Consider the following 23,684-nt stretch of genomic DNA (forward strand, 5'->3'; position numbering starts at 1 on the left):
TTGACTTAACTCATCGTTAGATAGTAAACATACGGTTGCGTCATATACAATATCAAAGTAATGTCACTTTAATCTGAAAACATACGACTAGATGTAAAAATATGAACACTTACATAAACAAATTTTAAAATGAAATACACAATAAGACTTTTCGATTGTGTGAACAACTGATATCAATCAAGCATCATGTATAAATGTTGTTTTTTTAACGAAAGATAAAAAATTAAAAAATATAAAAAACATATGCAACTAATATACAAGTAAATTGTCAAAAACACAATAAAATTAAGAACAAAAAGCATAAAAACAACTTAAAAGAATAAAAAGTCAAAGTTCTTTGGTATTTTCCGTAACAAAATAGTTCTTAAAAAGAGAAAATAAGAGTCCCTAAAGAAAGCCCAACACGGCAAAATTGAAAATGTTGCAGGCTCGGTTTGTTTGAGCCTGTTCATGGACGGTACTGTCAAGTGCAAACTACTGTCCACGTCCCCCTAAAATAGGATGCTTAAGTGTTACTTTCTATTATTTAAAGATTGAAATAATATTTGATGCAGTACATTTTAAAGAAGTTATTTATGTTAAAAACTTGGTAACACTTGTTATTTCTATATATTTGTTCAAATCCGTCAGAAAAGTAAAAAGTATATGAGCAATGAAGGTTTACGTTAACATATAATTATAAGATATTTACAATAAATGATGTCCAAATCAGTAGCAGGATTGATTAAAGCGTTGTTTTGTTTTTTCTTCTTTACAAAAGTAACAAATAAGAACTTTATAATTATACAAAAATGTATTTCTATTGAAAATAGAGACACAAGTTAGCTTATAAATACTAATTACAGTTGATACATTCTAGTAATAGAATTTTATATCAAAGTACAATATATATTTTGTGTAACAATACAGTATTTATTTTCACTAATTTGAGATATGATTATGAAATTAAGTTCATAATCTGTTAATAACAATGTACATCCAATCCGTTGTCGATGAATCTAGAAGCTTCTATTCTATTTTTCTTAAGTATGTTATCCAACGTATATTAGACCAATATGATCAACACTGGTTTCCTGAAATGAATAATTCTAGTAAACTCGATACGTACAGTTTAATTAACAGAAGGTTTCGAAAAGAGAAGTATCTTGATTGGATAAAAAATAGTTAATTAAGAATAACCCTTTCACGTTTTAGATGTTTTGCTCATAAGTTAATGATTGAAGAAGGAAGATTTAGAAATATTAAAAGAAACCGACGTTTGTATGAATATGAATGTATTGAAAACTCAATATCATTTTTACTTGCTTGTCGGTATTATATTGATCTTCGAAGAGAATGTTTACCAAAATACTACTGCTCTTGGCCAAATGTACAAACGTTAAAAATGTAAATGATTAACTCGCAAAAGAATGTTCTAAAGAAATTGTCTAAATTCATTTACTAGGCAACGTTAGCTAGAGCATGTAGAGAAATAACTGGTCGCTAATTCCAACTAATTTTAAACTATTCTGATTATATTTTTATTATTCTGTATCATATAATAATGCTATATTACTTTTCTAGTATTTAGATGTTTTATGCATCTGTTTATATGTTTATGAGTATGTATAACCGCCATTATTGGTTTTGGCAATATGCATTATGTGTGCGCCTTAATACAATCTTGAATCTTGACTTATCTTGACTACTTGCCCCATTCAACCAACAAATTCAACAACAAACAAACCGCTTTTCATACGGAATAAGTTTTATGAAAACTTCCTCCTTAAAGCAATTTGCGATTATCCTTTGCTTTTTGTTGCCTTTTTTTTGTGTCTGTAGTTTGCTTTTGTTTGTTTGTTCGTATGAATAAATATACAATTTACAAATTTACAAAAACAAATCTCTGAAAATTTTGATTGTAAGATTAAACAATGGTTACATGAAAAAAACTTACTAGAGAATAAGTAAAGTTAAACTGATTTAACACTATGGTCATAAAAATAAATGTATAATATGATTCTAATCATTTTTTGCTTTCCCTCGGTGAAAAAATAGGTTAAATACTAATTTGTGTTAAAGCATACATCATGTAAATATGAAACATTTGTATTAAATAAACAAATAAATATTGAAAACAAATGTGGTTACAGTTTTTTAAACTATTTACAAAGACAACTTTTTCTTCAAAGTAGCTTCATGCAAACCACAGCTCTAAGATTCATTTCTGTAATAAATATCGTCGTAACTCTAAATTTAAAAAAAAAAATTTCGTCTTTTCTGAATGTATGAAAACTTGCGCGTATTTTGGTCTATATTTTGTTCCTCTACGCCAATCAAAACCCAAAATAATTGTTGTAGTTGGGTTGGTCCCACATTTTGTCAGAGGAAAAGACGTAACGATTGTAACAACAAGACATTTTGCTGCTCTGAATGAACATATTTTTTATGCATTTTACTGGTTATCTTATAAATTTTAAGTTATTTTTAAGGTTTACTCTTACATTTTATCACATACAAAACATTAATGTTGCATTTAAAAGACAATATTGTTGAGAAAAAGACATTTATTTTTCAAGACAAAACAATACCAAAAACACTTATCATGTTGTTTACTTTTCTGAGTTTTGCTGAAATTGCAAATTATTTATCGGTTGTGATATGCGCAGTAGTTAAGCATTCACATTGAAAGTTATTTTTATCTGTAAAATAAACGAAATATGATACAACCATGCATGTTTATAAGCTACGTCATTTCCTTCTGAATAATTGTAATGTATGTTTTATGCTACGTCTTTTCGGAAATCGCTACGTCATTTCATCCCCGACAAATGCTAAAAACTGTTTTCGTTTTGTTGAAGGTACGAGATTTCTCAATATGTATGGATATGCCTGTATCAAACTTGCTTCTATTACCAGAGCATATATTAGTCAATATACTTTCAAAAATACCAATGAAGGAACTGCTGTTATCTGTTAATAGAACATGTAAACTTTTGAATTATATAATTGAGCACTACATCTCCCTCTGGGAAGAAATAGATCTTGATTGTCCAGTTTTTGGCAACATTGGAATCCTCAAGCGAATTCTAAAACATTCGTTTGGAATAAAAACATTATTGTTACCATTCGCAGAAATTTTCTGTCGAAGTGATGAACTTGACTTTCTGTTCACAACAAATATATGTATCGCTAAAAATCTAAACTGGTTACATGTTAGTGCGAGCAAGATATCCACCTTGTGCTTTTTAAAATACTTGCCTAGGCTTGAAATTTTGAATGTTTCAGAGTGTGATAATCTTGTTGACAATGACTTTAGAGTTATATCCGGAGTTCAAACGCTTCATAAACTGTATCTTTCATATACAAATGTGAAGGCATCTACTGTTGTCGATATAGGCACCTCACTAGAGTTATTAGTTCTAGATGCGTCAGAAATTATTATGACTGTCGAACAATGTGATACAATTCTAAACATGGAAATGCACTATATCCAAGTTTCTTTTGATTCAAATGAAAGTGAAAGATCTATTAACCAACTGAAGGACAGGTGGATAGACTGTGATATTAAAACACTCAATGTACAAAGGCAATAAAAATGTTCTCCAGAGGAAAACGCCTGGTTCAGCTTTCATTAGAAAAGGGACTTGACTTGAATGTGTTAACAAAAGTAAAAGGTGTAAACCAAGACAAACCTATGAGTAGTGGTCAATCGATATCAAACCTTGACAAGAAACAACAATATATTGACACAAAAACAGTAATTCTGTGAATGAAAAAATAGATAAAATGCCAAGCAATTCTCAAAGTGATAATCCAGATGAGTCATCATTAAAACAGATACCTCAACTTGTAGATGAAAACAATAACTCTGAGGACCCAAATACGATGATGTTCTATATGATCCTGATTATGTGCCTCTTAGAAAAAAGAGAAAGTTTAGCTTTGAAAGTATTGTAAGTGGTGAGTTTCTATACTGTAATGAAGCTGTGCTAGATTCAAACTATTCAAGTGATTCTTCTTTAGAAATAACAGAAACGGAATGTGTGGTTCCTACTAAAGTACGAGACTTAAATGAAGCAAATGCACAATTAGTGTCAGATAAAACACCTATAGAACAAAATGAAGACTTGATTCCAACAAAAGTTGTGGAACAGCTCAGTAATATTGTTAACAGCTCAGGAATGAACAAAACTGAAAATTAATTGCCGAGTCAGTTGATTACTGAGATAAGTGATGTTGAGTGTAGTACTATAATTGGTATTGAAACAGAAGTGAATCTTGAACTGACTGAGTCTTTTATTCATGAAGCAACTGAACACTCTGCAGATAAAATAGGCTTGAACAGACTCAATCAAACCGAGCCTGCAACATTTTCAATTTTGCCGTGTTGGGCTTTCTTTAGGGATTCTGTATTTATCTATTTTCTGGATTTTGTCAATCGTATCGACCATGAAGAAATAGTAGAATCAAATGAAAAACTATCGCTGCGAAACCAAATTCAATCCACAAAGCATGTAGGTAAGAGAAATAAAAAAACTCCGAGAACATGGATTAAAATATCTTGGCCAGAAGAAAAATGAAATGGGGAAAAACGAATATGTTGTTGAAAAGCATGACAGAATTTTAACCAAAAGTAATTGTGGTAAAAAATGTCGGAGTTATAAAAAAGGGAGAAGATGTATGGATATTTCAGAGCTAGAGAGGCAAGCGATTTTTTCGAGGTTTTTGTACAATATGAGTTGGCCGGAGAAAAGGGTCTATGTAACGAGTTTGATTGAAATTGTGAAAACACCTGATAACCACAAAAGGAGAGAATATTCTTATAAGTATTTTCTTAGAATTGCTGACAATAGATTTGTAGTTTGCAAAGAAATGATTTTGGCTACGCTAGGAATTGGCGAAAGAATGATGTATCAATGGATTAAAGATTCAGATGCTGCTGGTATGCCTTCTCCAAAACAAACCATAATACCACGTAATAATAAGTCGGCAGAAAAGGAATTTGCAAGGCAATTCTTACGCAATCTACCAAAAGTTCCTTCCCATTATTGTAGGTCCACATCTAGTAAGGAGTACATTGAGCCGACATTCTCAAGTTTTACAGAGCTATATACGGAGTATAAACGTTTTGTCAAGCTGAGTCAACAGAAGCGGTGAGTCGAACGTTATTCATGGATTCGTTTAATTGCATGAATATAAGTATTTACAAGCTTGAAAAAGACTTGTGTGATACATGCACAGGCTTTAATGCAGGAACAGTTAGCGAAAGTGATCATGTAGAACACATAAGAAAGAAAAATAAAAATGAGGCAAACCTTTCTAAAGTAGAGGATATTTAAACAAATCGCATCTGACAGCAACGGTAAAATAGTAATAATAACAGCAGACTTACAAAGTCTTCTCTTATGCACAAAACTGAATGCAAGTTGTCTATACTGCAAGACTAAACTATCTTGCCACAACTACACCATATTTAATCTAGTTTAACGGGATGCAGTCTGTTATTTCTGGCTCGAGGTAGCTGGAGAACTTACTGCTAATGATTTCACATCATGCATAATTAACTATCTAGAAGAACATGTACCTGGGAAAACAGAAAATGTTATTATATACACAAATGGATGTGGCTATCAAAACAGAAACGTTAACCTTTCAAATGCTCTTTCAAATTTTGCAAAAAATAAACATATTGTTATTGAACACAAGTACTTGGAAAAAGGACACACGTATATAGAGTGCGATTCCATGCATAGCGTTATTGAGCCTCAGATTCGACATAGAAACATAAATGTTCCAAATGATTACGTAAACCATATACAATTAGCTCGAAAAATAAAGCCGCACCAAGTGAAGTATCTTGACTATTCGTTTTTCTCTGACTATAGTGAGCAAAATGAGTATATATCGATTAGTCTTGGAATCGGAGTTGACTCAAAAACAGTTAATGATATCAGAGTACTACTGTACTCTGTAGATGGTACAATTTCTTTTAAGACAGATTATGAGAATTGCCTGCGAGAAGGACAAACAAGCGTTATCTGAAACAGAAACCCTCACACTTGTATTCTGGGAAATTACCACTGAAACAGAGCAAATATAAACACCTACAAGAGATTAAAACTGTTCTTCCCATTGACTATCACTCATTTTATGACAATCTGCCTGTCAGTACAAAGTAATACATCAGATTATGTTGCCGGAATCAATCAGTGACTTAAATACAACAAAATGAGTTTTAAAGTTGATTTCTAAATGCTAGTTTCCTTGTAAATGCATAAAATCATTTGCGCTGAAATTCACGATACATGAGAATGTTGATTTGACTCATTGATAAACATGAATGTAGCAAACTTTTGAAAATTTAATACATTTATGATAAAACTAATACATGTATGGTATATGGATATAGTTGTTTTAATTTATTATTGTTAGTTTGTCAAGTTGAGAATTTTCAAATGTACCAATTTATTGAAATTTTTATAAAATCATGGTAAAAGTAATACATGTATGGTATCATGATATCAGGATAGCATTTCAGTTAATATATTGTTTGAGTTGTTATTGTTAATTAATAATTGGTATAGTAATCCAAGTTATTACATATAAATTTTAAAGTGGATCTTCAAATAACTGCATAAAATTGTTTGCGCTTAAATTTATGAAACATGAGAATGTAAGTTTGACTCATTGATAAACATGAATGTAGCAAACCTTTAAAAATCTTCTTTAAATTATAATAAAAGTATAAAATGTATGGTATCAAGGGAACAGGATTTCATTTAAAAAATTAGTTATATTGTTTAGAGTTTTCTGTTGTTAAATTGTATTACTATTCAGTTAAAGCATTGGTAATTCAATCGAGTAACATATAAATTTTAAAGTGGATTTTCAAATGTCAGTCCTTTTGCAAATACATAATAATCATTTGCGCTTAAGGTCATAATACATGAGAATGTTAGTTTGACTCATTGATAAACATGATTGTAGCAAACTTTTAAAAATTTAATAAAATTATGGTAAAAGTAATACATGTATGGTATTAGGAAAGCATTTCAGTTATATTGTTACAGTTATTTTATTGTTAGTTTGTCAAGTTACATGGTATTATCATTCAGTTAAAGCATTGGTAAAACTAACCAAGTTGATAATAAAGTTACAAGATTGCATAATTCTTTGTGATTATTTAGCAACACAATTTAAATATTGTTTGCCTTCACCTTTTTCATAGGTTCAAAACATGGGCCTGTACTAAGCACTAGTATTAACCAATTCTAAACAACATACGCTAGTACCGATATACAAATGTTTGCCTTTAATCTTTTTGTCCCATGCTTAATTTGATACTACACTTGTTTCAAGCAAAACCATGCCATTAAACTGTTTGCAAAGACTAAAAATAATATTTGCTAAAAGATACTCGTTTTGTTCAATTAGAATTGTTAATATTCAAGTATAAAGTATTCACGCATCACAATTCCTGCAAAACTAAACCGAAACTGTTGTTTAGTGTTTTCAATGAAAGATGCATTGTCGTAGCTTTGAAAAAGAAAAAAAAAACTTTTAGGATGAAATGTCGTTACTATCGTTACAGAAGATTGGTATGACATTCACCCTAAGTGCTTATACAACATTTTGTATTTTTATTTCTTTGATATTATTTCAAAGTTTCAAATTCTAGAACATAAAACTAAAAAACTAAGATGTTTTTTTCCTCTCCTGAAAAGTTTGTATTGTGAAGCTACGAGGTTTAATATTGACACCGACGATATGCAAAATCCAAATTCAAAACAAAGCATTTATTACCAGTGCATTTATATGTATTGAATATTTAAACGTTCTCGTAAAATGACGACATTAGCAAAAAAATTATTTTGTTTGACTTTCTATATTAAAGAACAGTAATGCATAATTCTTACGTTACGTTTCATAATAATATTATATGCACACAATTGTATATTTTACACAACCGTGCATAAATGTAAGCTCGAGCTGCTATTATTGGCCTCGAACATTTTAAATTACATTAAATAATATTTATATCTCGTAATTTTACGAAAGCTTTTACAGAAAACTAATATGATGTTTTATCGCATGCACTGCATCATAGGTACAACATTATTTCTTTGTTTCGTTTTTTTTATAAAAACAGAGACAACTATAAGTACAGTTTTGTATATTAATCACGATCTTAAAATCCATTTTGTCTATATTACAATATACTTCTTCCACTTCTTTATCTATAATAGTCAACTGAAAATAAAAAGGAAACACAAAACATAATATCACGGTTATTTCTGTGCATAAGTCTTGTGGTGTCTCGTATTAATACATAACTATTTCAAAACTTAAATATCCTGTATGTTGTATTGAGGTCGTATACCACACTTAAGTGATTGAGGTCGTATACCACACTTATTAATAAGTGAAATTTATATATATAATTATGCTTATAAAACAATTTTCAAAGAAGAAGAATATGTTAAATATGTACGCATTGTGCACATTAAATGTAATCATTAAAATATATGCACTCATTTCTTATTGAAAAAATTGACTTAGACATTATCAAAAATAAATTTCTAATTACCTCCTTTATTTACTTGAGATATTGAATTATGTAACATCTTTATAAATAATGCTTTTTGGAACTTACAATTTTGATAAAACTTAATTTGTGCATAATATTTATGATATAAAACCATAAAAAAAGTGTTACAAGATCTTTAATAAATCTCACTAAACAAAGTTGTAGTTTGAAGATTAAGCCGAAGAATAAAACATTAATACAAAAAATATATAAAAAAATGACTAGAAAAAATAATAATACCTAAATAAATCCAATTCACAATTCTGAATCATCATACTCGGCAGGTAATTCTGTGGTCGTTTGGCTTTCTGCTAAAATACAATTGTAATGAAAGTGCAGTTGCAAGCAACAAGTCTTTTCTTAGCTGGTTGTACCGCTTTTTAACACCCCTACTGACATATAGACAACGAATTTCTCAATGGAACATAACAAAAATGTTTGAAGCTTCAGAGGAAAAAATAATTGTAAAATTAAATAAAATTATTATCATTATAATTATCATTATAAAATGATTGAAGGAACGCATGAATTTTTTTTAATATTTATTCTTGTTTTGTTCTCTTTTTTTTGTAATGAAACATTCATCTTTAACATTTGTTAAATACAGACTTAGATGTGTCATGTTGTCATAAACTACACATTTTTATTATGTATACAGCCGTTAGTATCTGTTTGTGCATATGTATATTACTTACCACTTACATGTATTTACATATCATCCTTTTCGGGTAATATAATTCGCCCACTGTATAACTTATAATATAAGTCATTTCGTAATGTTAAACTTTATTCAGAGCACTTATTCTCATATTCTATGTCACTTCGTAATTGTTAAACTTTTTTCAGGGCAATTGCCTTTTAGCTTACACGTACACTGCACGCTATTGTGTAGTAGAAATTTTCGGCATAAGGGTCTTGAACAAATTGACATAAAGAAATGCATTTATTTACGTAAAAGCAATCTATACAACATTTATTGTAAGCTATGGGGTTGGTACAAAATCAGTATTATTTAAAACAATACCCTCCTAAATAACTGAATCAAAGCAATCAAACCTTCTTATAAGTGTTTCTGGAAAAATGTACCGATTCGAATCCAGACACAGCTGTGGCTGTCATGGCAACAAAAAATGAAAGACATTTAAATATATATATGGGGTGACTATTTGTGTTTTATATCAGTTCACATAGATTTGTTCTTGTTTAACCATTTAGCAAGGTTGTACAAATAACTATGACTCGTTAAGCTCGAGAGTTCCTTTCGCGTTTCCCCTCTTTATCTCTATAGTAAAAATCAAAATGTCAAAACGGAATGGATTTAATAAAAAACATTTTTTCTTACAGGTTATCCTTGGATCTCTAAACAAGTCAACATATTTCCTTGTGAACACTGCTTAGTGATAAAGAGTCATCATGACCGTAAATTATCCAACAATATTTAATTTTGATACAAACATTTGCCTTTATGTTTCAAAGTAATAATAAGTTTATGGCGTCTATTTTAATACAATGACTACATTGTACAGACATGTAGAATGAAATATTCGTGCAGTAAATTGTTATTCTGTTTTTTTGCTTACTACCTGGCTACGTGTCTTATAATGATAAAACGTTCAGTTACTACAGTGTTGCCTTTAAACCAAGGTGAGATTATTTTAGTTCATTATGTACGTTTCCGGCCTACATCGAACTGAGAATACGAGGTATATCTTTACAAGACGGGTGGAAATCATCAAATGTATATCACAAACAAAAATTAGCGTAATTATAACGCTTTCATTTAAGAGGTCTGGAATAAATTAAATAATACAATGTAATAAAGTAAAATGCCAAGTCATGTTTCCCTGAACAAAAAATACCTTTTGGTTAGAATACGAACAAATCATTTACATACCTAAATTTGTATACATTTCTGTTTCCGAAGTAAAGCCCTGACCTGCCAATGACTCATACCCGGGTGCATTTCAGTATCTGCAAAATCAAAATATAGAAAAACACTTTCTCAATTTATCAATGTGGCCATTTGTTTTTAATAAAACACGGACAGCTCTTTAAACACCTTGAGATTATTTAAGCTCATTCTGTATGTTTCCGGTCAAACGTCGAACTTAGAATACGAATTATAGCTAAACTAAACGGATAATAATCATCCAATGTTTATCACAAACAAATTAGCGGAATTAGAACGCCATGTTTTAGAGGTCCGAAATGAATTACTTTTTACAAGGAAAATGGCAAGTCAGGTCCCCTGAACAAAAATACCGTTTAGTTAGCATAAGAACAAATAATTAACATACCTAAATTTGTATACATTCCTTTTTCCGTAGTAGTATCCTGTCCTGCCAATGACTCATACCTTGCCTGCATATCATCATCTGCAAAATCAAAATTTAGAATCACTTACAAACACTTTCTCAATTTATCAGTGTGGGCAATTTAAAAAAAAACGGACAATTATTATTAACAGTGTTGACAACTTGAGATAATTTTAGTTCATTTTCTACGTTTTCGGCCAAACGTCGAACTTTCAGTTATTTGCCTGTCCGTGCTCTGCCTTGTGCCCTGTCCTGTTTTTATTTGGGATTCTCTTAGGCTCCTAGCCACTTGTTCTTGTTGCTAAGTCGTGTGGGGGTTGCGTTCATTGAACGCCACCTTTCCTTGTTGACCTTGTTTATCATATTTATGGAGACAAAGTTTATCTCTAAACCAGGCAACTGTATAGCACAGCCAAATTAGAGTAATTAGAACGCTTAGTTGTAGAGGTCTTGAATAAATTACTTTCAAAAACAAATTTAAAGTCAATAGCAACAGAAGAACAAATACCAAGTCAGGTTCCCTTAAATAAAAATACCGTTTGGTTAGCATAAGAACAAATAATTTACATGCCTAAATTTGTATACATTTCTATTTCAGTAGTAGTTCCCTGCCCTGCTAATGACTCGTACCCGCCCTGCATTTCAGTATCTGCAAAATCAAAATTTAGAAAAACTAAACAAACACTTTCTCAATTTATCAGTGTGGCCAATTATTTTAATAACTTACAAATATAACAGTGGAGTCTTTAGACAACTTAAAATCATTTTTGTACATCCTGTTTAGCCAAACTTCGAACTTAGAATACGACGTATTTCTTAACCAGACGGTTGAAAATCATCAACTGCCTATCACAAACAAATTAGCGTTATTAGAACGCATAGCTTTAGAGGTCTGGAATAAATCACTTTTAAAAACAAAAATCAATTGCAACAAAAGAAAAATGCAAAGTCATGTTCCCCTGAAAAAATACCGTTTGGTAAGCATAAGAACAAATAATTTACATACCTAAATCTGTATATATTTCTATTTCCGTAGTAGTGTCCTGTCCTGCCAATGACTCATACCCGGCCTGCATTTCAGTATCTGCAAAATCAAAATGTAGAAACACTAACAGATATTCTTTCAATTTATCACTGTGGTCAATTATTTAAAAAGAAAAACATCCATGAATGAATGACACAGATATGACCAGACACAACAACACAAAGTTGTGTAAGGAATCTATATGGCATCTATATCAGTTTGTAAAATGCAAATCACAGCAACAACAACTGTACACATTGCCTTAAAAAAGACATATCATATCATTGGAAACAGACAAATGATCAAAAGCCGGGCACAGTACAGGAACCATGACCTTTGAGTTACCACATAAGTATTGTTACTATAAGAAGAGAGTTACAAACAAATACCTTCTTCTATTCTCATTGTGGTTAGTCCAGTAATTAAAAGAAAAACATCCATTTATGAATGAAAAAGATATGACTAAAGGCAATAAACAAATGTACTATTTTGACATTCAAGTAGTATTCTTTATCGTTTAAGCTGTCTAAAGGCTTTTAATAATGACAAAATTGATAACTGAATATGAAAATCAATGTATTTTTATGAAACTATAAATCTTAAAAATGTTAGGTGTGACCTTTGATAGTTAATATGACCATCTATCCACAATAGTTACGTTTGATGTACAAGTGTCACTATGACCTCTGAAATGGAGACTTTACTCCTATGCGCGTCACATCATCATCATCTCTAACATATTTATAACGTTTTTCAAAATTCCAACCACGACTGACATAATTGTTGACTGGACGCTACCATAAATGCACACGCATACAGGTTTGACATTACCTTTATTATTTATTTATTTATAATATAATATTATATTAATGCATAAAATTTTGAAGTACATACGTAAGTGGTAACAGATTTTAAGATATTAAAATAAGTCAAAGGCCCCAAAGATTATAATTCAGAAATCAGTTATCGGACGCACTAGTTAATGCATTTACGCATTATTATTATTTCTTTCAATCTACGGGTTTTTTTATCATACACAAGAAAATTATGTGATTTGATATTCCTTTATCATATTATATTCATTGGACATTTTACGTCATCAGATCTAGTTCACATCTTCATTTATAGAGTGTAATGACTTCAGTGATAAATGTTCTATAATAACTTTTAGATTTCAACACTTGATACAAGAGGTCCTTTATACCAACAACATGTGATAAGTTTAAAAGTATGTATAGATATATATTTTTTCAAAAACATTTATGTCAATATTAAGTTGGCAGTTATTCCTATTATTTCATTGACAGAATAACTAATTTGTTTTGTTTAATATATTTGTGGAAAACGAAAAGGATACAATGTTTTTAACTGCTCCTCCAGGCTATGTCAGTCTTAGCCAGTTTTGCATTTTTACTGTGTTAATAATTATTAGGATAAGATGTAAATATGTCATGATGTTTAAACAATATAAGAGGTGATATTTATAGGAATACGAATATAAATCACGCAACAATAGAATATGTCATTCTCCATTATTAAACAAGCAGCAGAGAAAGCAAAACAGCTGGTGATCGTTACAGCTATTCACTGAGCAGAGAAAATAACTTGCTTAAATCTTGTTAAAAATCATAATAAGTTAAAGGGATATTCAGGCAAATTAATGAAAAAAATATCAAAATTATTTTATTTACTCAAATCACGCTAAAATGATATTTGTAAAAGTCCCAGCATGAATTGCTGTATAATTTCTATATATTTTGGGTTTGAAAGGTAAATATATCCAACATATGTTGAACTAAATTTAGCAACCAGCAGAATCGCCGAGTAGTTTAAAAACTAATCTTGTGGCTTGAACAAACCCTGGCATTTCAATAACAGATATTGTGAATATTATATGATTGAAACAAACATAAATCATTCATCTGGCGTGTTCGTTAACGTTTCCAGTGTTCACTGTGACAACTAAAGTCAAATCTTAACACTAAAACCTGACCCACGTGGGTCAAGTTAGGAAACCACCATTTTATTTTTATATGGAGAAAAGTTTTGTTCCTGGGACTGCCTTGTGTATTCATTTTGAGGACATTGACAGATTAATGAATGTAATTCAAAACGAAGAAATGAAATTTTTGCCTGTTTCTCCCTTTAAAAAATTAAACCAATGTACAGAGGTACACACTAAGCGTCTTTGATCTGTGTTTTTTTAAGAATAAGATTAATTAATGTTACAGTATTGTGGAATGTTGCATAACATGTATTAACATGCTAAAAATTCAGTACTTAAATGCAGTGAAATGCCTCTTGTTCTGAAATGTACGCTTAACTATTAAGTAGAATGAATTTTTCAAAGAAACATTAACATTCCGGACTTTTTACGTGCTTGTATGAAACATAACAACAAATATACAAACGCTAGATCCATTGTGCATTTGCAATTTAGATGACCGCATCATTATGGGGAAAGTCACACAACCTTTAATAATCTAAACGTATTATTAAACGTTTGTAATGTATAAATACCAGTAGATAAGTGTATGTTTTGGCCAAACTGGTAACTTATTCTCATTTCCTCATGAATTTACTTTTAACTCTTTATGAATTAAGCTTAATTCCTAATTAATTATTTCTTACTTCTTATGAATTTGTTTTAACTCCTCGTGAATTAGTTTTTACTCATTATGAATTAATATAATCTCCTCGTTTAACAAATTCTAACTCCTTATGCATTTATCTTAACTCCCTAGGAATCTATTTAAACCCTTTATGAATTAATAATAACTCCTCATGAATTAAAGGTAACTCCTCGTTAAGTAATTTTAACTCCTTATGAATTAATCACGTATTATCCCTTTACGGAATATTCAGAAAACGATTTCCAAAGACAGGTAAGAAAACACTAATGTCAAATATCTTATTATTAAGACTTTAGTACTTTACTGATGTGAATGCAACTTTTTCTATCAATTACACATTTAATGATGTATTTAGAACAGAATCTAACAAAGACATTTGAAAAGCGATGCGTTTCATTGCCGTACGTATACATTAAACTTAAACATTTACATCAACATGAAGTATAAAATAATGAATACAAATGAAACATAGTTGTAAGTGATGAAGATAAAGGAATAACATATCATATCTTTATTGCGTTAAATGAGTATAAAGAAAAATAAGTAAACGTATTGCACCACGTGTTTGTATCATGACATCTTATCAGGAAGTAAAACCGAACAATGCTTTCATAATGCATTTTTTTGTAAATGTCAACTTCTTGTTGGTAACGAATGCAAAATCTCGACACAATGTACAGACAAATAGACGGTGGTATTATTTAATTTGACCAATTGTGTTCTATACTTTAGTTAAATGTCATTACTGTATTGCCAAGATATACTCCAAACCTGATGTTTGAGTATAAATGTGCCTCTGTGGTAACTGACCTATTGCCTCCAAAAGACAACATTTAAGACCAATGCCATACTATCTGAGATCGGTTGAATACGTCGGCATAACACAGCGGATTAAAGAAGCTAGATTTACAACATGCAAGAGGTTAAAGTTAAATTAATTGCAATATCAATATTGTATGTATATATGACACACGAGCAGATGCATGCTTATTTTAGTACTCTTACCGTTTCCAGTCGGATGTAAACTTCTGACAAAAGAAGGAAAAACGGTATTAGGAAACATTTCATTTTGTTATGTAACTTTACTGGTTTATTGTTATGTTATTGCGGGACGAGAGTTTCCCAACCAGCACTACATATGCTCTTGTTTGAAGTATCATGCATGTTATTTACAAATTATAATTTTGAATACGAACAGTTTTTGTGCGAATGTTATAATTTCGTACCTGACAATGCAATGTGTTTGTTCGTAACAAAAAAGAGGAATTGCAGTTGATGGGCGTGTTATGTTTGTGTGTACAAATGAAATGTCCTAAGTAATATATATATTAAGTAATGATACATACGGTTTTCTTTCTTCAATTTTAATTTCATGAATGTTCCTCTTCTTTAATGGTTCATTCTGTCGTTTCATACGTATAATAAGAGCCACAATAACTGCTATAAGTATCGCAAAAAATAAACAGCCAATTACAGGCCCTACGACTGAGGAGATGTTTGACTCCGCCGATGGTTTGATTGCTTCCGTTACTGGTCTTTCAGATGGATCTAGATGATTGGAAAACAGTAAATCAATGGAATGAGTCAAATAGAATGCATTATATCTGCTGAATATGATTTATCAAAAGATTGAACAGAACTTCCGAAATTTGGAAATCAAAACCCGACTTCTCAGTGCAATCTTTAAAATGTGTTTACAAAATTTCGATTGACCTTGTGATATTCAAAGTGAAGTTGTGAAACTAAAATATTCAAATTTGCTTTTACAATCTTTTTCAAAATATTATGAGTTGTATGCAGAAACAGAATTGTGTTAAAAACAAGAAAATTTGATCAAATTGAAGAATAAAAATAATTTCAGAAAAGTTAACAAAGTACAAACACTTTTAAAAGGATTTGTAACAACCAAGTGATTCCAAATGGTATACTGAACTTACCTAGGTGCTAAAACCAATTTTCAAAATTGTGTTATCAGTAAAAGTTGTTAATACTTAATGACTTATATACGCTTAAACTACTTGTTATCACTTGAAAGAAAACTAGTTTTTCGTTGTATGGACACTTTCTATTTTCTAACAAGATAAATGTATCTAAGGCATCCGTTTCAATTTATTTAAGACAACATAAACACAACTAATGTTTGCAGCGTACAAATAATACCTTTCACAATAAGCGATATATTTCTTGTTACAATTCCACCTATTCCATTATGGGCCTTGCAACTATATGTCTGGGAATGGTCGATTGAAACATTTCTCAAATGAAGGTCAATTCTTTTTGCTCCGAATATCTCTATAAAAAATAAAAACAAAATTTAAATTATTTTTTTATTTCGAAAGTTTTAAAAATGTTTGAAAGAAAAAAACAGAGAGAGGCCCTTTGGGTTTTTAAAATTTTAAATCAATTTAAACCCCAATTTCGCGGTCAGAACTTTAAATCTAAAACTTTTCGAAATCAAAAATGGGTTCTTTCCAGTAAAAACCCGCTTTGAAAAAAAGATCACTTTGGCGTTTTTCCCAAAAAAATCTAAAAAAAAGTCGCATCTAAGTTTTTGTAAACCCGAGCCAGGTTTAAAAGCAACAAAAAAAGGGGACCAAAAGGGGGGGCATTTCAGACATTTTTGCCCGGGAAAAATGAAACAAAAAAAAAAGAACAATAAAACAAAACCAAATAACTTTCAATGAAAAGATAGATATGGCATAGAAAACTTAGCTTGCTTAAGAATTAATTTTATACTGTTAAATGGTGAAGAGGTTTGTTTTTCAAAAACATTTAATTGTCTGCTATATACCATCAATTACGCCCGTATGATTGTGCCACGAAAGTGTTGACAGGGGATTGCTGTCTACGTCACAGGTCAAATCAACATCTTCACCAAGGTAAAACCGTTTTAAATTCTTGTTTTCTGATATCATAACTATTGGATAATCTGAAATTACAGAAGTAAATAAAGATCCAAAAATGTGTTTTATATGCATATGTAATAAAAGCTTCTCTGATTGACAAAAAATGTTTCAAAATAGCATTCCATGACAGTCTTTTGAATTTCTATTTAGAAGAGGAATTGTAAAATTAAGAACCTTATTAAAAGATTTTGCGGATTTTCTATAAAAGCTATTTAAAGTTATTTTAAAGATAACGAATTTCAAAACACAATATAAATAATTTAACAAATAAACACACACATGTAATGTTCTTAAATGTATATGTAACTCAATTCAAGGTCTGGAAAAACCGTCATTTTGCACATCACATTTTATCTCCCTTTTATCATCATCTTTTTTGAAATTTAAGCTCCAGATCTGGAAATAATAAAAATATTATCTAGAAATAATAGAAATATTGAAGTATATTACAAGTATATCTTTTCATCTTATTTCACAAAAAACACAAGCAAACCTTTATGCGTATGATAATTATTCAAAATAGTAAATATCAGAATTGAACAAGTCTGTAATAATGCAGAAAATCAAACAAACAAAATGTGAACTAACAAATTTAACTTAGGAAAAAGCCAAATAAACCATCCAATATTTTATGTATACTAGTGTAACGAAATGTTTTCAGTATAATAATTCGCAAAAAAAAATATATGGCTATTATGTTTTATGTAAGAAATGTGTTTATTTTATTTCTTGTACAGTAAAATAACATGTATATAGCCAGATTTATATTAGAAATTAGAATATAAACATGTAATTTCGAATAAATTCTTTGACACAAAAATTATTTCCTATTTTAAAACTTTATTGCTTAAACTTTATTGCTCAAATGAATCTCCACGAAAATTATCTTAAGACAATCGTTTACAGAAACAGTCAAAATTAAAATTATACAAGAAAAAAACATTGAGCAAGATCATTATTATTTATAATCAGTGACAGAGAGAGAGAGAGACAGAGAGAGGCAGATAGATGAGAGAGGTTAAGTATTTCACTAACCTCTGTAAATACCCCACCCGTTACGTTTAAATTTCCCCGGGGGGTTTTTCCTTTTTATAAACCCAAAACATTGGGCCTTGACATTTTTAAAGGGTCCCCCTTAATTTTTGATAGAACTTCTAGTTTAAATTTTGGGACTAAAATTCAATGTCATCATAGTGTCGCCATTTTCTTCATTGTGTTTGAAAATTTCTTCAACAGTAACATTCTTTGGTGGAACTATTTTATTTGGAAATAAAAGTGATCGTTAAAGATATAAAACACAGAGTCATGTTGTTACATAATAAGTATCTTAGATAAATATAAATAGTATATTCCTTTAAATATTAACAACAAGCACCTACCGCTTGCATGTCTCGAACTACCCAGCATCAATATTTATGTCATCCTTAATATATGATAAACAAGATCAACAAGGAAAGGCGGCGTTCAATGAACGCAGCCCCCATCCGACCCAGTAACAAGAGCCAGTGGCAAGGAGCCCAGGAGGACCCCAAACAAAAACAGGAGAGGGCACAAGGCGGAGCACGAGCAGGCAAACCACTACATAAGAATAAATAATAAGTAACTGATAAAGAACTAAAAAGAAAAAAACAAAATGATTACATATTAGGCTCACAAAGTCAAAAGGCACAGGGGAAAGGGACCTGAGACCGGGGAAAGGGGGTATATAAATAAAATAAAACAAAAACAAGGGGCAAAGGGGAAGATACTTACCGTAGACGAGAAAACAACAAGAGACACAAAAGTGTCACCAAAACAGTATAAAACAACACAGACATACATCTGAGGAACTTCTAATACCCTTTTAACACTTTCATCTCAGCAAATGTACATACAAGTTTCATTATCTTGTCTATATAATGTAATATGTGATACATCAATATCATTTCGACTCGGGTCGAAATCTTTCATGTGAGGAAGCCATCTAGCTGGCTTACGGAAGGTCGGTGGTTCTACCTAGGTGCCCGCTCGTGCCTCAAAGAATGCCCAGAGGGGCACCTGGGGTCTTCCTCTACCAGTTAAGCTGCAAAAAAATCGACGAAAAATCTAGGATGGCCCGACTTGAGTGTACGGTCGCCCATATGGGCTTTCCGGTGGCGACCTTAAATAAACGCATCAAAAAAAGAAAAAATATCAACATTATTATATTTCTTGTTCTTCAAATCTGATGCAACATTTTAGTCATATATCTTTTTCCTCCAAAGGATCACATTTTCTGCAAATCATTTTCATATAAATTGCAGTAAAGTTAAGAAAATATTGATACACACTTACGTGCAGAGAAAAAAGATAAAAACGATGGCTGAACTCACACACAAGCTGTCAAAAATATAATGTTAAAAATCAATCAATCAATCCATCATTAAATCAATACCAAAACAGAGTAAAAAATCAGACCATAAATGATACTTACATAATACGTTAATGTTCTTCGTTTCGCATCTAGTTTCACCAATATTACTGCAACACAATACCTTATCCTGATTTTGAGTCCGTGTAAAAATCTGAGTTGTCGACGTGGTGATAGTGTACAGATTATCCGGAGCTTTTTCAACTTTCGTTGTTGTATTAGGCTTTTCAATACCTATGGATAGGTCCGACATCAACGGTGGTCTGCAATTCTTTGTAATACATTGAATTACAGCTTGCTCTCTTTCTACTACTTCGATGCCATTAACTTCTATACTTTTTGGGGGAACTAAAATATAAAAGTTACTTAGATATTGCTATAAACAGCTTATCAACAAGTTTTTTACATCGGCCTTTTCTTATGTCTTTATCTTAAACTAACCAGGCGTTAAATTTCTTAATGAAACAAAACGCTCGTTTTATTGCTAAATGCATGTGATACGGTTAAGAAGGTTTTTATACATTACCAATTGAAATATTAATATTGGTAAAGTAACAATGAATTACAGAACAGAAAGAACGTTTTGTTTTTGTAACAAAATGACTAGTGTATAAACCAATTTTTTGATACAATATTTTACCAAATACTTTCTGTATAATGTGTCCGTTTCTGCCAGACATATTGCACAGATGAGCACTGGAGGTTTCTTCTAGTACAGTTGTAACGTAAACACCACCAAAAACATTCTGAACGTATTAAACACATACCTGCAGTATATAGCATTACAGACGTTTCCAATGGTTCTTGAATGGCAGGGTTGTTTACTGTACATTAAACATGGCGTTTATATCTGACATAGTTGGTATAAAACTGTATCTGATATAGTTATAAGTTATCTTAATTCTGTCGTCACTGACTTTGCTAGTATTCATTAGTTTAACTCCATTTTTTAAACATGTTAATTTCTATGGGTTTTGATCCGCCTTCTACGTAACATTCTACAGTTACTGATTTATTTAGAGTAGCCAATATACATTCCTTGTAATTGCAGTAAAACTTGGATACTTTGTTGGAAAATACTGGGTTTGATGGTGGACTGTACACTGAAATTAAAAGAAAGCAATACCGATAAACATATATTCTGTCCAATTTGGTAACGCAAATAGCTTGTTCGTAGCACATATCAAACAAATCCCATGCGCAGTGCGTTAATTTCCGTTGATGAACGGCGATTTTTGAGACGTATATTTAACAATATGGTACATGCACTTAAACTACATGTGTCATGTTAATGACGTTGTGAGAAAAATGACGTAATTTGTTAAAAAAGAAACATTTCCCTTTGCAATAACAATTTAAGATCGCGTTTGAAATGATGGTCACAACGACTCGAAATCCGAAAAAAATTATTTCATAAAACTTTGTCAAGAGGAGGGCGAAATACGAACAAAGGGATAAAGGCTATCATGGGGATAACATTAGCGTCGTCGTTGATAAGGTTTTCGAGCGTGGTCATAAAATGCAATGCTAAAAAAAATATTTTCATTTGCATGTGGATGAACTTTAATGAGCTCTACCCGAAACACTTATTTTCAGATTAAAAAGTCAAAGGCACTAAAACCTCTATTTATAACAAAATATACAAATGTTCATTTAAGCAAACATCAATGACAATGGAACTTCAACTTTGATGAATTCTTTCATACTAATTTTCAGGTGAAAAGTCATGGTCACTAGGCTCTGTAATGACAAAACAAACTTGGCTATTATTTAAGCGAAATGTATTTTCCGAGGAACTTTAAACTTCAAAGATGCATATTGATGAGTTCTACAAGCAAATGTATGTAAAGATCATAAGGTCAAATATCAAGGTCAAAGAGACCTGTAATAAAGATATAAAACTTGGCATGAAGTAAAATAGCATTTACCGAGAAAATCCTGTGCATGTAGATACGTATTTTCCTGTCACAGCTATGACAAGTAAAAGTGCAATAACTCAGGAACTTAAAGTTACATAATTATGTAGATTCAGATAAATAACCGCAACCTGTCACATTCGTTGTTATGTTAAAATGTCAAAGGTTAACTTCACTGTTAAATGTTAAATTCCATTTTCCCATGACTATCAAAGCTTTTTATACAAACTCTAAGTACTTGGCCATTGTCAAAATATGAAGCCATGTCACAAAGTCGGATATTTTAAAATTATAGTCAGCAAAGTTATGCCCTTTTAAGTTAAATTTAACCCTCATATATTCCTTTTGATAAGTTGAATTCTCAAACAAATATGGAAGATATTCACTTTAGACTCGTAGAGTTTGTGCTGAAGTTTTGAGCATTAATCAAACTGAAATGATTTTCTAAAATGCAGATTACCCTGAACGTTATTTTTTGTTTAATTATCTTTTTTTACATGTTTTTTTTTATTTGACCACAAAATCATCAAATATAAAAGATGCTTGTTAACGTTTCGGTGCTGGTAATTTCCCGACAGTTTTGCGTGTTTTTTTTTAAATAGTTCCTATTGTACTTTTATCATATTAACATGCACTAGGAAAAATTGATGGTGATGCACTTTCGACAGCTCTTGTTCAAAAGAATAACGATAGTTATTTTTTTTCCTTTGTAAAAAAATTGATGTCAATAAGGAGGTAAAGTATGTTTTAGTTACCGATATTCAGATAGATCGAATTCGACACAGTATCACCGCAATTGACTCTGTATTCTCCACTATTGTTATATTCTGTTTCAAGAATAGCGAGGCTGTGCACTTTTTTCTCTCGTACCACTCTTAAAATATACTTTTGATCTTTCAGTTGTGTATAGGTAGTCTCAACTTTCTTTTCCCATGTGATGTCTTTACCAGGATCAACAGTAAATTGAAAAGTTACTGGATCTCCTTCTATCACGTAACTGTTTGTAGTTGTAAGTATGCCACATCTTTCTGGGCAACCTAAGATGAATAGGCGATTTATAACAAAGTTTAGAAAAAAATAGGCGAAATAAGATTTACGAGGCAATCAAATGCAATCTACAGTGTAGTTTAGATATAATTATTTTAAAAATTTAACAATTCCTTACAAATTACATGCATTTGCCTGCATCTTACAACTACAAGGTACTAGTATATATAACAAGAATCGAAAAGTTAGCACTGAAATCGAAGATCAAAAATTCAGTTTTTATTGAATTTTGAGTTAGTTTTGAACCTCGAGCAACTTCGAAGATCGAAATTCAAATCTAACAAAGCTGAATCTCGATACAGTTAAAGATCGAAATTTACATTTTGCAACGGCCAACTTCAAAATTTGCAAAAAGCCGATACCGAACTGGATTTGTATTTCAAGCCAGCTTGAAGAGCAGCTTGGCCAAATTTCGAGCCTGAGCTCAATTTCAAGCATGCTGGAACATCACAATTTAAGATAATCTAATTTAAAGCCTAATTTCGAGCATGAGTTGAGATTTGAACTAGTTCAAAGACCAAAAGCCATGGTAAGCTAAAGCCAAATTTTGAGCTTGAGTTGAATTTTAAAATAGAGTTTCATAATTTGCAAAGTCATTCAAGACCGAATTTAAACATAGAGTTTATTGTGGAGCAAGCTCGAAGACAGAAATTCATATTGCAAAAATCTGAATTTTGAGCTGACAATTCGTGTCTTTTAGACTAGGCTTAACCAGTAAAGTATCATTTTTTCTTCTATTTCTACTTTTCCTCTTTTCTGAATTTAATTGAAATAATTGAAAATTTATTTCCTCCTATTTAAATGTGAAATGAATATTACCCGAGCCGCCGCCAGGCTTAGATGCCTTAAAAACCGTTAATATCTAGCAATTTAACAAGACAATTA

At 30.9% G+C, this 23,684-nt stretch overlaps 2 protein-coding genes across 4 annotated transcripts in view; both read right to left on the reverse strand.

Annotated features, from left to right (window-relative positions):
- LOC132727769 (cell adhesion molecule 3-like) overlaps positions 1 to 22,784 on the reverse strand; it is a 59,252-nt gene extending 36,468 nt beyond the window's left edge. The window contains exons 1-3 of the mRNA XM_060713346.1: positions 22,508 to 22,784; positions 20,604 to 20,939; positions 19,900 to 20,184 (exon numbers count right to left, since the gene is read on the reverse strand). Coding sequence (XP_060569329.1) covers positions 19,900 to 20,184; positions 20,604 to 20,619 — 301 coding nt within the window. The 5' untranslated portion in view covers positions 20,620 to 20,939; positions 22,508 to 22,784. The remainder of the gene's footprint in view (positions 1 to 19,899; positions 20,185 to 20,603; positions 20,940 to 22,507) is intronic.
- Positions 978 to 17,471, reverse strand: LOC132727770 (uncharacterized). Of its 3 annotated transcripts, none has more exons than XM_060713350.1 (10): positions 17,333 to 17,471; positions 16,702 to 16,833; positions 15,888 to 16,089; positions 15,547 to 15,569; positions 11,891 to 11,968; positions 11,456 to 11,533; positions 10,867 to 10,944; positions 10,464 to 10,540; positions 8,810 to 8,880; positions 978 to 1,073 (listed from the first exon to the last, which is right to left on the reverse strand). In XM_060713350.1, the coding sequence occupies exons 1-8, from the start codon at positions 17,454 to 17,456 to the stop codon at positions 10,464 to 10,466; spliced, it is 792 nt and encodes a 263-aa protein (XP_060569333.1). In that variant the 5' UTR covers positions 17,457 to 17,471; the 3' UTR covers positions 978 to 1,073; positions 8,810 to 8,880. The 3 variants fall into 3 exon arrangements, with proteins under 3 accessions (XP_060569333.1, XP_060569331.1, XP_060569330.1); XM_060713348.1 differs by lacking the exon at positions 978 to 1,073 and adding an exon at positions 2,265 to 8,232 and having other exon boundaries at positions 8,810 to 8,877; XM_060713347.1 differs by lacking the exon at positions 978 to 1,073 and adding an exon at positions 2,265 to 8,232.
- Positions 22,785 to 23,684: the final 900 nt, after the last annotated feature.

This window comes from Ruditapes philippinarum, unplaced genomic scaffold (assembly GCF_026571515.1).
Source record: "Ruditapes philippinarum isolate M1 unplaced genomic scaffold, ASM2657151v2 ctg10476_1_1_1_1, whole genome shotgun sequence".
NCBI lineage: Eukaryota > Metazoa > Mollusca > Bivalvia > Venerida > Veneridae > Ruditapes > Ruditapes philippinarum.

Coding starts and splice junctions, on each gene's coding strand:
- LOC132727770 (XM_060713350.1), bottom strand. CDS start 17,456: ATGATATCAGAAAACAAGAATTTAAAACGGTTTTACCTTGGTGAAGAT. Junction 15,570..15,887: donor AAAATTGAAGAAAGAAAACC/GTATGTATCATT, acceptor TTCTTTTGTCAG/AAGTTTACATCCGACTGGAA. Junction 11,534..11,890: donor AGAAATATATACAGATTTAG/GTATGTAAATTA, acceptor TTGATTTTGCAG/ATACTGAAATGCAGGGCGGG.